This window comes from Zeus faber, assembly GCF_960531495.2.
Source record: "Zeus faber genome assembly, chromosome: 12".
Lineage (NCBI taxonomy): Eukaryota > Metazoa > Chordata > Actinopteri > Zeiformes > Zeidae > Zeus > Zeus faber.
In genome coordinates, this window is record NC_137196.1 from 2,571,666 (window position 1) to 2,589,265 (window position 17,600).

A 17,600-nucleotide genomic window follows, 5' to 3' on the forward strand; every position below is an offset into this window, starting at 1 on the left:
TATATATAATTCGTCAACAACCATTGATACGGGTTTACCCTTCTGCCGGTTCACCTTTTGGACAGGATACAGCACCTTCCATCGGTCGTTGATCTCCCGTGGGAATTGATCGTTCATGCCCAGCGTGTGTCCTTTGCTTTTAACCAGCTCCTTGTGCTTGAAGTGTTCAAACTTCGCTATGATGGAGCGGGGACGGTTCCCCACGCGGTGTCCCAGTTGATTAACCTCTTGGAAGATTATCTGCTTCACAGTGTCTGTCGGGAGTTTCAGGGCAGTGCGAAGAAAGTCCTTCACTATATTTTCTGGGGACTCTGTGTTGTTCTCTGGGATCCCAGAAAAGATGAGGTTGTCCCGCATACTTCTGGATTGTATATCCAGGATAGTTTCTTTCATTATTTTATTATTTTTTTTTACAAATTTTATCTCCACTGTGAGACGCTTCGCGGAGGTTTTTAGATCTATGTTGTCTTTTTGCATCTCACCGACCGTGCGGTGCAGGAAATCATGGCTGGCTCTGATCTCGGTAATGTCCCGGAGAAGTGGACCAATCATGTCCAGCTTCTTGTTAATCTCATCCAGGACACTCACCTCTACAGCACCCGGTATGAAATTGTCTGTGTCCGTTGCTGAGTCGGTCTTCTTTCTTTTCGCCAGATTATTGTGGTCCTGGTAGTCTTCCATCACATATTCGTTATAAAAAAAAAAAGATATAATTCTCAAGGTCCTCCACTTTGGTTTCGCACAGTTTTCCCTTTTTTTATATTTATATATATAAATATTATTTGCAATTCGCTTTGTTATTTTGTCTGAGGTGGAGCTGCCGGTGTGTTAGTTAGTGTTGCAGGGCGTCGCCATGTTGGGTCTCCACTCACTCACTTCCACTTCTGTCTTCTCGCGGGATCACAGCATGCTCATGTCCTCTCACCAATCCTTCTCATTTATGAAGTCCTCCAGTCATATGGAACTTTAACAGTGTGAATACCAGGGTAATCGACAGTATATGCCGGATGTGCACGTGCAACGATTACAGAAATGATCAGCAAAAGTAAGGTTGTAACAAGTAATTTATTTTGGGGGTAACTGTAATATTATTACTGAAATTTTATCAGAAATTCTTAACATGACTCGTTACTTTGGAAAGTAATATTATTACTGTAGCACATTACTAGTATCATGTTAATAGTAACACGTTACTGCCAACACTGCCTCAGATGCCACTTGCCTATATTGAGCTCACTAGTTAGCATAATGCTATGCATGTGTATAGCATATTGCTGTGTACATATGTGTTGTTTTATAACTAATTTTAATTATTATCTCTTTTATCTTTATCTAATTTATCTTATCTGATCTTAGATGTATTTGAACTCGTATCACAATCTTACAATCTTATTGTAAGACTGTGAACTATGAAGGTTAATGGTTTTGAAAAAGAAAACCTCACTTTATTCTTAATGAGATGTAATTCTTGCAGTATATCTTCTTCAACTAATTTAGCATGTATATTGCTAATATGATCTTTTTTCGTATCTCCCCATTTTTGACAGAGGCTCCAGCTCTACTCAGGGTCTTCTTTTTGGGGACCTCTCTGAAGACAAGCCTGCCTGAAACTGTAAGCCTCCTCACTGCATCGCTCTGAATCGCATCCCTTCTTCCCACCATGAAGGGACTATCCAGTAGTCGGAGCCACAACCACCTGGTCTCCTATGACCAGTGCTATGAGCCACTGGGTCACCATCACATTGACCGCAAGCCATATTTGCTCAGCCAGATGGATATGTCAGTTCCGCTGCCGGTGCCTGTTCCCCACCCAGCGGAGCTACCATACCACAATCAGCACATTCAGCACCCTTGGGACAGCAGCAGTGTGGTCCCTTATGGGACCTTCCCAAGGCGTTGTCACTCCACTTCATCCTCCCACCATACAGACAAGAAGGATGAGTGTATGGCCTTGGTGCCGTATGTAGGTGGTGGAGGAGGAGGAAGAGGTTACACAGGCAAAATACCCATGAGGGTGCAGGCAAATTTTGATGAGCCATTTGAGCGGCAGTCTGCATTCGCCAGAGATGGCTACCACACGCTGCAGTACAACCGCAGCATTCCAGGACAGAATGGTGGGGTAGGAGCCAATAGCAGCAATAATGACAGCCCTGGGAGAATCCGCCACCTGGTCCATTCAGTCCAAAAACTCTTCACCAAATCACACTCGCTGGAGGGGCCAAACCACACTCTGCCCCCCAAAGGAGGCAGTAACGGCGATGCGAACGGTGGCGGTGACGGGGGCAGTGGCCGGGGTTTGAGGACTAGCGCTGAAGAAGGGGAAACCCCTCCAGTGGGATCACGCCACCGGAAGCACAGCAAGAGCCGTGAGCGCTGCAGGTCAGCAGAGCCCAAGCACCGCAGTCACCACCACCATCACCATCGGCTGCACGGCTCAGCCTCAGCACCCGGCTCTGGCTACTGGAGCTCCGATGACAACCTGGAGAGGGAGCTCTGTCTCTACCAGCCCCCGCACCACCACCATCCGCACCACCCCCCGACATCACCGTCCCTCTCCCCATCTCCCATTACCATGACTGTGGCCCACCACCCTGGTGTCAGCATACCCCAGAGCCCCCTTCTGACCTCGCAGTCTCAGCAGTACTTCATGGTGGACCCGTACAGCACGTTCAGTGAGCACGTGCACCAAGGCCACTCGCACCACCATGCCGGGTTGAAGGCCTCCCGGAGCAACAACGATATTAAGCCAGTTGCTAACAGCTGCAACATCAGCGGTGTCAATGCAGGAGGAGGAGGTGGAGGTGGTGGTGCCTTGCTCCCATTGGGTCTGCCGGATGGGCCCCTGGTGAAGAAAGGGCCGTGGTCGTCCAGCCTAACGGTGAGCAGGGCCCGAGAGGTCTACAACAACAGCAGCAGCGGCGGCTCCAGCCAGCCGCGCTCAGCCGGTGCAGGAACCGATAACCTTAACCTAGATAGAGTGCTAGTCAAATCTAAGGGCAGTAAGCAGCAGGATCGCACATGCCATTTCCTCCAGGTAACTAACGCCCCCCCCTCTCCCACACTTCACTCTCCGTTTCCCCTCTCTCCCTCAACTCCTGCTCACGTCCAACATCTCCCACTCCTCTCCTTTATCCCACATTACGGTTCTGCCCACTAGACTACATCCTCATCCTTTTTTACCCAGGTCACCTGGGTCACCACTCTTATCCACCCACTGTTCCCTCTGAGAAGCAACCTCTTCCCCCTTCTCCCTTTTTTAAGTTTGAGAAATAAGTAAGAGCAGAGGCAATAGCAATATTAATCTCTGAATGCTAGGTAAAAAAAAACATTGATTTGGTTTGGATTTATGAACCATGAATCATTTATTCTCTTTTTACTCCTCTTTTCATTCTATTTGTTGTTGCCCTCATGCCTTATGTCTTTTTCTTTTTGCTGCTCTGTTGTGTGGCCATTTGGTTCACTGTGGTGCAATGTTGTGCTGTGCTGTGCTGTGCTGCGTTTTCTTGTGATGTTGTAGTGACAAGTGTAGGCTTTTGTGTCATGATGCCTTCTGCTCTGTGCCATACAACATTACAAATACAATAGAACCCAATTAATCAGAACTGCGTTAGTTCATGATCCTTGCGAATGCAGGCTGCATTGAAAGTGATTGATACAGATGTGATTGTTTATTCAGCTCATAGCTCTTTGCATAATGCTCATAATTCATGCCTGCCTATAATATAATGTCCATATTAGGATATGAGAGGAGATTTTGTCTGTGATTTAGGTTATTGTAATATTGTGATTATACTAAATGTTGCCTTTTAGGCTGCATTACAGTAATGTAACAGGTAATGCAATTTTCTGAACTTCGCAGACTGTTCTAGACGTTCTAATCAATGAGTCTACCTGCTTGGTCATAATACTTAAATGACTAATGATTGTTTCTCTTGTGTGTGAATTTTATGAATCTTACGAAAGTCCCAATAGCCATCCCCCAAATATTATTAAAATTAATGTAGGCATTCATTCAAACATATTGTGATATTTGATTTTATGGGTATTGCCCAGCCCTATTTACTGCCATGATATAATGATTAGGACGTTTTTTTTTTGAAGATCACACTGGAGTTATTTGGTTTAGGTTTTGACTTATTAGAAAAAATTAGTAATATATCTAATGAGACTCTTTAAGCTCACATGCAACAAGTCAGAAGAAGAACAAAAATAATTTACCACTTCAACGACAGTTCAGCCACAAATAAATATCATTCTTCCTCTCCCTAACGTGAAACAGTAAGACAGTTGTTGGTACACAGTTCGGTGTGCACTCGTATGGCTCCTTCCTCCATTGTCAAAATAAGGCAGAACAGCAGGCCTACCGGCGATGCCATTCCTTATGAGTTATTTCCAACGCAGCTGCCTTAAGCCATCAGAGTGGCCCAGTGTTGCCAAGGAAACAACCTAATCTGTGTAGGGTCACGATGCACAGTTGGTACACTGTACTGTATATATACGCTCAGCCTCTGTGAGCTCACGCCCCAGCATAGGACTACAATGTCTACAGAGACATACTACAAAAGATCGTATTAAATTGATCTGAACAAAGTTGACTTTAAGAAGAGCAGAATATGCAGGTTGGGGATGGGGGTGTCTGAAGTGGAGTGAAGTCTTTATAGTAGTTTTTATTAGACCTGTGTTGAAATGTCTCCTTAAATTGGTCGTCTGATACAGAATAAAACCCTCTGAGCTGAACTGAGCCATTACAGTGCAAATGGATGTTGAGCTGCAGTGAAATTGCGGCCTGTGCGTGGGAGAGAGAGAGAGAGAGAGGGAGAGAGAGAGAGAGAGGCTTGCGCAGCTGGTCTTTTCCTCGCGCGCTCTTTTTATAGACAACCTGCTCATTTGTGTCTGCTTGACGTCATATACGCTTCAGAAACATACACACGTGCGTGCACACACATCATTTGGTTACTGTCTATAGATGATTTATACAGTAATTAGTACTGCTCTCTATATACTATTTATACATTATATCTTATCTCATATCTCTTCTTTTCCCACAGTATGGGCACGCAACAGGGGCCAGGGGCCTCTTTTTACTTCTTTTTACATTTCACGCTTGAAAATGATTTTTCACACGGCCGTAATTCCCCTTATTCCGCTCTAAATAGGACCGGAATAAAAGACATTTCTTGTCAGCTCCTCTAAAAGGCAGCTACTAGGTTTTTTACTAGGTTCAAATAGGAGCCGGCATATTGCTCAGCTTGTAAAGCAGCCTTCAATTGTTATCTGTTAATTTTGGAATACATTTAAAAAGATCACCCTCAAGTGGCCAAGTGGGTTCGATTTAACACCACACACGCATATGTGTGTTAAACATTATTATCTGTCCTTTATCTGTCCTTTTTTTCCTGTCATTTATAACATTCATAGCATCACTTCGATGAGAGCTTTGAAAATCGTACTATTCTGCTCGAGCTTCACACTGTGCTTGAATGCATTCATCACTCAATAAAGTTACTGTAATTGCTACTTTTGAACTGGGCAATGAGGTTCACATCCACAACAAAATTTTACCTCTGACTGAAGGCGTACAATAGCTTTGGGATGCTTTGGGATGTCTGAAGCAAGGGAGCATCTGATCTGAGCACACCTATCCAATTTCTATTCACTATACTGTAAAAGCTGATTGTATTCAGTATAGAATTTGCAGAAGGCGTAATCATCTGCCTGGCACCCCAAGGTTTAGATGGTTCCTTGTTGTTGAAAACCTGTTTTGAAAGTGTTTTAAAAAATCTGGTGGTTAAAACCCATTTTTCTCAACAACATTTGGCTTTATTGTTAAAACTATTTTCCTGTGTTTAGCCAAACCTGGGTAAATTCTGAGCAGCAGATGTGTGAATTTCCAAGGACAAATTACATGTGTAACCAAGCGAACTCCATGCTAATTTACTAACACTGTGGAGTCTGTCTGTCTGTCTGTCTGTCCGTCTGTCTGTCTGTCTGTGTTTATCTGTGTGTTTATCTGTGTGTATGTGAGGTAGGTAGTTATGTAGATAGATAGATAGATAGATAGATAGATAGATAGATAGATAGATAGATAGATAGATAGATAGATAGATTCTACATTCTAGACTAGCCTACGTTGTCGGCTGTGTCCAACTTGGATGTTATTTTATCCATTTCTTTCTGTTGCATGGAAGTTCACCATGACCATGACAATGTATGGTCAAGGCAAATTGGGTGGCCAGAGCATTGAAACGGGACTTGGTGTATGCCGTACATGGCCAGACGACCCATTTGCAGGGGCCTCAGACGACCCGCAGAGCTTCCTGACAGTACTCTTCTGGTACCTTTCTCTGATCAGGTACCCCAGGATGAATGGAGCGGGTTTTCCCTCGTGGGGAAAGAGGACGACATCCCCTGCCGGCGGATGCGGAGTGGCAGCTACGTGAAGGCCATGGCAGAGGATGACAGCGAGGACTCGGACGGGAGCCCCAAGCCCTCGTCCAAGGTCCAAGCGCGACGCGCTAGCTACCTGAAGGCCACGCAGCCCTCACTGACAGAGATGACCACACTACAGTAAGGCGCTCATCCTGTAACTCCTGTGCCTTCCTTCTGTTCCGTTTTTTCCTCTTCCTTCCCTCCTTCCTTTCTTCCTTCGGGCTTCAGCATTTCAGACATATTTGGATGTTATGCTAATTCGAGGAAAGGAGGAGGAAAGTTAAACAGACAGATGGGCACTGTTGAGCGCTAGCAGTGGTACGCTGTAAAAAAAACAATATATATATACAGTGGGGCATAAAAGTATTTAGTCAGCCACCAATTGTGCAAGTTCTCCCACTTAAAAAGATGAGAGAGGCCTATTATTTTCATCATAGGTATACCTCAACTATGAGAGACAAAATTAGGAAAAAAATACAGAAAATCACATTGTCTGATTTTTAAAGAATTTATTTGCAAATTATGGTGGAAAATAAGTATTTGGTCAATAACAAAAGTTAATCTCAATACTTTGTTATATACCCTTTGTTTGCAATGACAGAGGTCAAACGTTTTCTGTAAGTCTTCACAAGGTTTTCACACACTGTTGCTGGTATTTTGGCCCATTCCTCCATGCAGATCTCCTCTGGAGCAGTGATGTTTTGGGGCTGTCGCTGGGCAACACGGACTTTCAACTCCCTCCAAAGATTTTCTATGGGGTTGAGATCTGGAGACTGGCTAGGCCACTCCAGGACCTTGAAATGCTTCTTACGAAGCCAGTCCTTCGTTGCCCGGGCGATGTGTTTGGGATCATTGTCATGCTGAAAGACCCAGCCACGTTTCATCTTCAATGCCCTTGCTAATGGAAGGAGGTTTTCACTCAAAATCTCACGATACATGGCCCCATTCATTCTTTCCTTTACATGGATCAGTCATCCTGGTCCCTTTGCAGAAAAACAGCCCCAAAGCATGATGTTTCCACCCCCATGCTTCACAGTAGGTAAGGTGTTCTTTGGATGCAACTCAGCTTTCTTTCTCCTCCAAACACGACAAGTTGAGTTTTTACCAAAAAGTTCTATTTTGGTTTCATCTGACCATATGACATTCTCCCAATCCTCTTCTGGATCATCCAAATGCTCTCTAGCAAACTTCAGACGGGCCTAGACATGTACTGGCTTAAGCAGGGGGACACGTCTGGCACTGCAGGATTTGAGTCCCTGGCGGCGTAGTGTGTTACTGATAGTGTTTTTTACTTTGGTCCCAGCTCTCCGCAGGTCATTCACTAGGTCCCCCCGTGTGGTTCTGGGATGTTTGCTCACCGTTCTTGTGATCATTTTGACCCCACGGGGTGAGATCTTGCGTGGAGCCCCAGATCGAGGGAGATTATCAGTGGTCTTGTATGTCTTCCATTTTCTAATAATTGCTCCAACAGTTGATTTCTTCACAACAAGCTCCTTACCTATTGCAGATTCAGCCTTCCCAGCCTGGTGCAGGTCTACAATTTTGTTTCTGCTCTTTGACAGCTCATTGGTCTTGGCCATAGTGGAGTTTGGAGTGTGACTGTTTGAGGTTGTGGACAGGTGTCTTTTATACTGATAACGAGTTCAAACAGGTGCCATTAATACAGGTAACGAGTGGAGGACAGAGGAGCCTCTTGAGAAAAAGTTACAGGTCTGTGAAAGCCAGAAATCTTGCTTGTTTGTAGGTGACCAAACACTTATTTTACCGAGGAATTTACCAATTAATTCATTAAAAATCCTACAATGTGATTTCCTGGATTCTTTCCCCCCATTCTGTCTCTCATAGTTGAAGTGTACATTTGATGAAAATTACAGGCCTCTCTCTTCTTTTTAAGTGGGAGAACTTGCACAATTGGTGGCTGACTAAATACTTTTTTGCCCCACTGTATATATATATATACACAACATTTACATAGGAGCTACAGCAGTCAAGCAAAATAATCTATCAACGGAATGAGAAAACTCTGCCGGATACGATTTGAATTGAGGAAAATGAGGAAAGATGAGAATGGAGAGTCATTGGCACCTGCCAAAGGGTGGGATATATTAGGCAGCAAGTAAACAGTCAGTTCTTGAAGTTGGTTTGTTGAAGCAGAAAAAATTAGCAAGGTTAAGGATCTAAGCGACTTTGACTTTGTATGGTGCTGTGTTGCCGCAGACTGGTCAGAGTGCCCATGCTGATCCCTGTCCACTGTTTAAAGTGCCTACAATGCATGTGAGCATCATAACTGGACCATGGAGCAATGGAACAAGGTGGCCTTGTCTGATGAATCATGTTTGCTTCATCATGTGGATTGCCGGGTTTAGGGTCTGATCTGATCGAGCATCTTTGGGATGGGATGTGGAACAACAAGCCTGATCCATGGGAGCCCCACCTTGCAACTTACAGGACTAAAAGGATATGCTGCTAACGCCTTGGTGCCACATACCACAGGACACCTTCAGAGGCTTTGTGGAGTCCATGCCTTGACGGGTCACAGCTAATTTGGCCGCACGAGGGGGTGCAACACAATATTAGTGGTTATTAGTGTTGGTTTTAATGTTGTGGCTGATTGGTGTATATGCTGTTGATGCTCCAATTTTGATACTGTTGTTTACATTCAGGAAGGTTGTTAAACTGTCCAAATTTCAAAGAAAAAATCAGACCAATGAGAGGTCAGTTTAATTGCGTGTGGAGTTTGTTTACAACTTTTGGTCGCTGTAAAATGTTGCTGTGTGAACACAAAAAGAACCCAGAGGTAATTGCTTTGTATCAGTTAAACCCATGATTCGGAACAAGACAAACAAACCACGTATCTAGGTATGAAAGCGCTCTTAGTCATTTTGTTTTGTGTCCTGTTTTGATTGTTTTCTGTATTTACTTAAAAAAGATACATAAAAGCTATATAAGGCCCTGTATAAATATATACAGATTTTTCAGAAAATGCATTTTTCCCCGACGTAAAAAAAAAAGAAAACAGAATCTCCATCCACATGAGAGCACAAAAACGAAAAAAATAATTCTAGGCCAGTAGGGGCGATAATATCTCATAATACTCAATGTCAAACACCTCAGAAGAACATTAGTAGCGTGTGTATTGAGGCTTCTTCATAATATTCATACACAACACTGTATTGGCGTGATTCCTAAAGTTGGAGAGACTTTCTAAACTTTGAATGGCGACACCGCAGATAACAACCGTCCTATCGCTTGGAGGTCCCTGACGCATGCGCGATGCGAAGGTTGATGTGTCATGGATGGTAATGTGTCTCAGGGCTCTTTGGACCACTGAAATCAATCTCAGACACCTTTGATAATTTGTTTGCCAGGTGAGCCCAATTAAAGGAAAACTACTTAAGAAGGACGTTCCACATTATTAAGCAGCTTTCAAGCAATATGAGAAAGAAAAAGGATCTCTCTGCTGCCGAAAAGTGTCAAATAGTGCAATGCCTTGGACAAGGTATGAAAACATTTGATATTTCACGAAAACTTAACCGTGATCATCGTACTGTGAAGAGATTTGTGGCTGATTCCGAGCACAGATGGGTTCGTGCAGATGAAGGCATAATGTGGAAGGTTTCTGCCAGACAAATTCATCGGATTAAGAGAGCAGCTGCTAAAATGTCATTACAAAGCAGCAAACAGGTATTTGAAGCTGCTGGTGCCTCTGGAGTCCCGAGAACCTCAAGGTGTAGGATCCTCCAGAGGCTTGCAGATGTGCATAAACCTACTATTCGGCCACGATTAACCAATGCTCACAAGTTGAAACGGTTGCAGTCGGCCCAGAAATACATGAAGACAGATTTTCAAACAGTCTTGTTTACTGATGAGTGCCGTGTAACCCTGGATGGCCCAGATGGATGGAGTAGTGGATGGTTGGTGGATGGCCACCATGTCCCAAAAAAGGTCCCTGAAGGTGTGAAAATGACCTCGGCAAAGTATATCGAGTTTCTGACCACTTTCTCCCATGGTAGAAAAAGAAGAACAGTGCCTTCCGTAGCAAAATCATCTTCACGTATGACAATGCACCATCTCATGCTGCAAAGAATACCACTGTGTCATTGGCTGCTATGGGCATAAAAGGAGAGAAACTCATGGTGTGGCCCCCATCCTCCCCTGACCTCAACCCTATGGAGAACCTTTGGAGCATCCTCGAGCAAAAGATCTATGAAGGTGGTAGGCAGTTCGCATCAAAACAGCAGCTCTGGGAGGCTATTCTGACATCCTGCAAAGAAATTCAAGCAGAAACTTCCAAAAACTCATAAGTTCAATGGATGCAAGAATTGTGAAGGTGATATCAAAGAAGGGGTCCTATGTTAACATGTAACTTGGCCTGTTAAGATATTTTTGATTGAAATAGCTTTTGATTACAGTAAATATGATCTGCTAATGCTGCAAATTCGACAAATTACCATTTTCTTCTTTACAACCTATAAAATGTTTTGAAACTCTGATGTACATAATAATTTGGAACAGTGCATTTTGAGTTTTTTTTTTTTGAAAAAAATACTGTTATCATTGGGATGTTTGTTCAATAACATTCAAATTATACCCTTACGGTTGATGACTTGAAAATTATACCGACTTTCATTTTCATCGACTATTTAGGAAAATCAGAGAAAAATATCATTTGCATAATAGTTTGGAACGCGGTGTAAATGTAAATGTCACCGATCGGCTACCGGCCTTAGCATGGAGCTCGCTACATAAAGCTAAACCATTCAATACCCACCCTGTTATAAACAATGAGAAGTAACAATGTAGTAAGCCCTTCGTTGAAAAATTGCACTTGTTAGAAATGCAACTCCACAGTGACTAGAGATAATTACGCCCATTAAGGGCTGGTTCACATGAAGCGTCTTTTGAGCCCGCAAACCCATTGTTTTCATTGTAGGCCTGCTCAAAAGCTAGAGCAACATGGTAAGTGCCCTGAGATAAAAAATACTTCAACTTCTTGGAAAGCCACAAGTGGACTGCATGTTACGTGACAAGAAATAACCCATCAGCCACAGTTTCTGACACAACATCCTGTCCATGCAAGCGGCAGACTTCTATTCAAGATTCAAGATTTTTATTTGTCACATACATATACATACTTCCATACATATGTGCAGTGAAATGTATGTCTATGTATTCCCCAGAGCTGTACAACCTGTCCAGGGGATATTGTTTTGATTCAAATAGATGGAACAATGACTGTAGGAATATAGCTGTAAACATGGGACGTCTGTCTAATAAACATGTAATAATGGTTGCTTTGGCTAAGTCAGAATTCCCAGTGTCACAATACAGCGTTTTGAGCAAAGTTCTTACTTACTTACATGCAGATGCAGGGTGGATCATTTCAATATTAATAAAAATATATTGCGCCGTCCTTTTTCTGTACGTATGTGTGCACACACATTTTGTCATGATATCCGATCAAAAGTAAATATTTTTGCTATTCGTACTTGTCATTGCTCGGATATATTCCGTAATTTGGTGTAGATGATGAGTGTGAATTTATTGTTGTACATTTGAAGAGGTTTAGTTAGGCTAATTGGTAGGTTTGGTTGATTGGCAATGCAGATCCGCCCTCCAGGCACAACCATAGCCATGTCTTGCGTTGTAGGGTGCCTCGTGACAACTAAGAATTGAGTCCAGCAAAGCAAAGCTTTACCGTACGCTCACCCCTAAAGCTATTTTATCGCTTGTGGGGGCTCAATCGCCAAAAAGCTGTCGGTCTTCAGGGGAACTTTTCAGGTCTTTCTGTTTCACTTTCATTTATTTCACCTCTCTCCGCAATATTTTACCCACATATTCTAATTTTCTCTCTCCGTTCTTCTCTCAAGTCCCTAAAAAACGTGTGTGTGTGTGCGTGCGTGCGTGCGTGCATGTGTGTGTGTGTGTGAGGAAGCGAGAGAGAGGCTTTTATTAAAGTTTTCTCCATTGCAGATCTCAGTAACTCTATGTCTTTTTTTGTGATAGAGGGATACAGGTATTGGATATGATTTTTAAAAGTCCAAGCAAAAAAAAAAAAATGTTATTATTACAAATTTTATGACTCCATTTTTTATTATTTTACATTTTAAGAATATACATGAGTTAACATTATGGTACCCAAATAATTCAACCCCCCCAGCCCCCTCCCTCCCATTACATTAAAAAAACGAAACAAAAAAACAAACAAGCTAAAAACTCAAAGGAGAAAAACTCATATAAGAATTATTAGTTCCACTAATAAAAGGTAATTATCAAGTTACAGACTTTGTTTTTACCTGATCCAGGAAAGGTAGCCAGGCATCTTCCAATTTTGAAAACAAGTCACTTCAAGTCATTTAAAGAACTCCCTGGGTATTATATATTAGATAATCAAAGACATATTCTCTCAAAGCCAACTGAAAAAATTGTCACGATAGGCCAGTCAATTCATCGAAAAAGGAAAAAAAATGTGTCTGCAGTGTTTAATAAGTCTCATTAAATTATTGAGTTTCAAATGTGTTATACATGGGTTTCATGTGATTTTATAAGTGATTCACATGTTATCACATGCAATTTGTTCTTAAGACGTATAAGTTCACATGTGGCCACATGTAAATCAATGTACATCTAATAATGTCAAAAAAAAAATTTAATTAGGAGATAGTTTTAGAGTTTTAGAGTTTCTATGATTGCATTATCATTCTGACTAGAAATCAATGTTTGTTTAAATTTGTTTTCTTTTTCTCTCTCTCTCCCTTAGGATTTCGTCCGAGCATTCCCCCAAACTGCAGATTCGGAGCCACAGCTACCTGCGTGCGGTGAGTGAGGTCTCAATCAATAGAAGTCTGGACACCCTGGACACCAAAACCCTCCTCGACCCCAAATCGCTGCTGTCTTCGCCCCAATACCGTTCGCGCAATGAAAGCTACATGAGGGCCATGAGCACCATCAGTCAGGTTGGTGTTGGTGCAACGTCGACCCCATTCTGACGTACTCTGCCGTTTCCCTTGCGGACAGAATAAGGGTGTTTGAAATTATTGGAATTTTCTTAATGTTGCTTTGCCGGAGCGGCAGGTAGCTGTCTACGTTGATGGCAATTGAAATTTACCGTTTTACGCTACTCTTTATCAGAAAATAGGTCTGCTACTTTTAAACCCAGGCCTTATTAAAATGTTGGATCCCACCACGTGTACATGTGTACACTATACTACCTGTTTACCTGTTTTTGAACTTACCGCTCTGCTGCAGCTTCTCACTGTCCTTGAGGGCAATCCAATAAGATGAATTTGGTTTTTGCTCAAGTAAAACTTGAGTGCCAAAAAAAGCACAATATGAATGCTAAACCAGCCGTATTTTAATGGTTTCAAACACTATATGAGCCCAGCTCTGTGTGGAGGGCCTCACCTGCCTGCTCCAACCATAAATGCTTTTCCAGGGGAAAGAGAATCACTGTGTCTGACAGAAGAAAATGCATCCGTTCCCTTTTTCTTCCTTTTTAGTGTACATCAAACTCAACAGCTTACTAGTGTTGGGTTAAATTGGGATGAATTTTAAACTTTCTTTGGCAATATCAAAAAGTAGGACGGAGAAGTTAATATCATCACAGTTTACCATGTTCATAAGTCATTAAATGCAGGTCAAGAGTCTGAGTCAAGTCTCAACAAATCTGATTTGTGGCCATTTTAAGATATGTTTTGTATATATTTAAGACAACCAACCCATCTGGATTGTTCATTGTTCATATACAATCAGTGAACATGAATGCCAGATTCTTTACATAATTAATGCTAAACTGTGCTGTCCGCATTGCGATTTTGCATCGCCTATAGGCGCGACTTGAGTGAATGGATTGAGGCCACATTTTTAAAAACAAATAAGTTCATGAAAGCACTTATTCATGATGGTGTGCTAAACCTCTGAGAGACCAATAAATGCTTGACTTGGACTTTCTTTCCAAAAGCACTTTCAACCCTAAACAGCTTATTGAAATTACTATGATTACAATAAGCTCCTTTATATATGCTTAAGATGCTTAATCTTCTCTAGTGGACGTTGTTCCCACAGATATCCTTGCGCCTTTGACCGACAGCAGGGTTATGAGTGAGCAAAAAACAACCTCAACTTCCAACATTCCTGTCTTGCTATACCCTTGTTAAGTTTCAGTTCACTGTTTGTGCATGTTGTAAACATAATAGAGTGCTGCAGTGATGACGTATTTTTGTAGGCCTACCCGAAAGTTAGCATCGCCCTGGTTCCCTTGACAAAAAGCCATTTGATTTTGGATTATTGCAGAAAATAAGCTCTGTGGCAAACAAAAGTTTATGTTACTCATGTGTTTTGTTTCACTTTTATGCTTTTTGAGGCCAAAATGCAATCACCAGATATAAAAAGCTAATGTTAGGCTATAACCAAACTACACCCCAGTCCATGCAAACACTAAAATTTCCCAGTTTTCAACATTCACTACCATTCACATTAACCACCATTCAATACCAAAGTTCGAGGTGCATATCATTTTCAAGAAAACTGTAATACTTCAGTTTTCTTGATAATTATGTGCAGTGCATCACAATTTACTTAACGTATAAACATCAAACATTGTGGAGTTATGTTGTGTAGTTACATACTTTTACATTTTTTTTAATTTTCTTACTGACCTTCAGACTCACCTGGGCATGTAAACATAATGTAGTTACGTCTATGACATTAACGTTCATGAATCTAACGTTTATGCCATTATGGATGAAACAAATCAAGTTCAACGACACATCAAACATTGATTTTAATTTATGATTTTGACATAGGTGTATGACAAAGGTCAGTTATAAATAATTGGTCCAAATTGTTCAGTTTATACTTTTGATATTGTTTGGAAGTGCAAAATACATTAATTAGTAAATTCATACAACAAATGACAAAACAAGTCAGATAATTGTTTTATTAAGCAGTTGTCCAAAATTGCTGGATAAAATAAGCAAACAAATCACAGTATTCATAAAAATCACATGTCAAATAATCAATAAATGTTATTAAAATGTCAATCTTTAGAAAATGAATTCAATGAGAAATAGACAAATTGTATAAAATTGTCAAAGTAAACAATGTTTATCAACATTGTGTCATATGTAGTTTTTTAACGAAAGAAAACAATGTTTTTATATTGTTTTATATTGTTCATTTTTATAATGACAGCTTGATATTTTTCATGTATCTGGTATATAAACTAAGCCATTTTAAGAGAGGTAAAAAAACATATTATTCACTTTATTGTTTTTTACCATTTTCTCTAACTTGGTAATGTCAGTCACCATATTGTTGTAGGTGTATCTGACAGAAATAGCCACTGTTGGAGAATTCTCACTGCCTGGTCGGTGAGGTTAACTTGTTTCGCCTCAGGAAACAAACTGATATCACATATGTCACATACATATACATGGGAGGGTGGGTATGGTGGCACAGTGCATTGCACTGCTGTCTCACAGCAAGAAGGTCCTGGGAGGACGGACCAGCCAGTGAAATGGGTCAAATGCAGAGGACCCATTTCACTGGCCACCATGTGTGTGCTGTGTGACAATTAAAGATAATTCTACATAGAGGTACATCTCATAAAATTTGAACATCATGAAAAAGTTCAATTTTTTTTGTCACTCATTTCAGAAAGTGAAACCCATATATTACATAGAATCATTACAAGTGGAGTGAAATATTTCAAGCCTTTATTACTTGAAATTTTGATGATTGTGGCTATAGATAATGAAAACCCAAAATTCAGTGTCTCAGAAGAATAGAATATTGTGAAAAAGTACAATATTGGAAAGTCATGGTGTAATCAGCTAATTAACTCAAAACACATGCAAAGGTTTCCTGAGCTTTTAAATGGTCTCTCAGTCTGGGTCAGTAGGCTACACAATCATGGGTAGGACAGCTGACTTGACAGATGTCCAGAAGACAGTCACTGACACTCTCCACAAGGAGGGTAAGCCACTAAAGGTCATTGCTAAAGAAGCTGGTTGTTCACAGAGTGCTGTATCCAAGCATATTCATCGAAAGCCGAGTGGAAGGAAAAAGTGTGGTAGGAAAAGGTGCACCAGCAAAAGGGATAACCGCAGCCTTGAGAGGATTGTCAAGCAAAATCCATTCAAGAATTTCGGGGAGATTCACAAGGAGTGGACTGAGGCTGGATTCAAGATTCAAGATTCAAGATTTTTTATTTGTCACATACATATACATACTTCCATACATATATGCAGTGAAATGTCAGCGCATCAAGAGGCACTATGCACAGATGAATCCTAGGCATGGGCTACAAATGTCGAATTCCTCGTGTCAAGCCACTACTGAACCAGAGACAACATCAGAAGCGTCTTACCTGGGCTGTGGAGAAAAATAACTGGACTGTTGCTCAGTGGTCCAAAGTCCTCTTTTCAGATGGAAGTAAATTTTGCATGTCATTTGGAAATCAAGGTCCCAGAGTCTGGAGGAAAAGTGGAGAGGCACAGAATCCACATTGCTTGAAGTCCAGTGTGAAGTTTCCACAGTCAGTGATGATTTGGGCTGCCATGTCATCTGCTGGTGTTGGTCCACTGTGTTTTCTGAAGTCCACAGTCAACACAGCCATCTACCAGGACATTTTAGAGCACTTCATGCTTCCTACTGCTGACAAGCTTTATGGAGTTGCTGATTTAATTTTCCAGCAGGACTTGGCACCTGCCCACACCGCCAAAGGTACCAAAAGCTGGTTCAATGACCATGGTGTTACTGTGCTTGATTGGCCAGCAAACTCACCTGATCTGAACCCCATAGAGAATCTATGTCGTATTGTCAAGAGGAAGATGAGAGACACAGACCCAACAATGCTAACAAAGCAACCTGGGCTTCCATTACACCTGAGCAGTGCCACAGGCTGATCGCCTCCATGACACCCCACATTGATGCAGTAATTCATGCAAAAGGAGGCCCAACCAAGTATTGAGTGCATAGAAATTAACAGACTTTTCAGAAGCCTGACATTTATTTTTAAAATATCCTTTTTTTATTGATCTTATGTAATGTTAAAATTTTCTGAGACATGGAATTTTGGATTTTCATTATCTATAGCCACAATCATCAACATTCAAGAAATAAAGGCTTGAAATATTTCACTCCACGTGTAATGACCATGTACCTGTATA

General features: G+C 41.5%; 1 protein-coding gene across 1 annotated transcript in view; it reads left to right on the top strand.

Moving 5' to 3' along the window:
- Positions 1-1,660: 1,660 nt before the first annotated feature.
- Positions 1,661-17,600, top strand: part of dlgap1a (discs, large homolog-associated protein 1a) — a gene marked incomplete at both ends in the record, with an annotated part of 66,423 nt that continues 50,483 nt past the window's right edge. The window contains 3 exons of the mRNA XM_080010344.1: positions 1,661-3,034; positions 6,353-6,567; positions 13,190-13,385. Coding sequence (XP_079866470.1) covers positions 1,661-3,034; positions 6,353-6,567; positions 13,190-13,385 — 1,785 coding nt within the window. The remainder of the gene's footprint in view (positions 3,035-6,352; positions 6,568-13,189; positions 13,386-17,600) is intronic.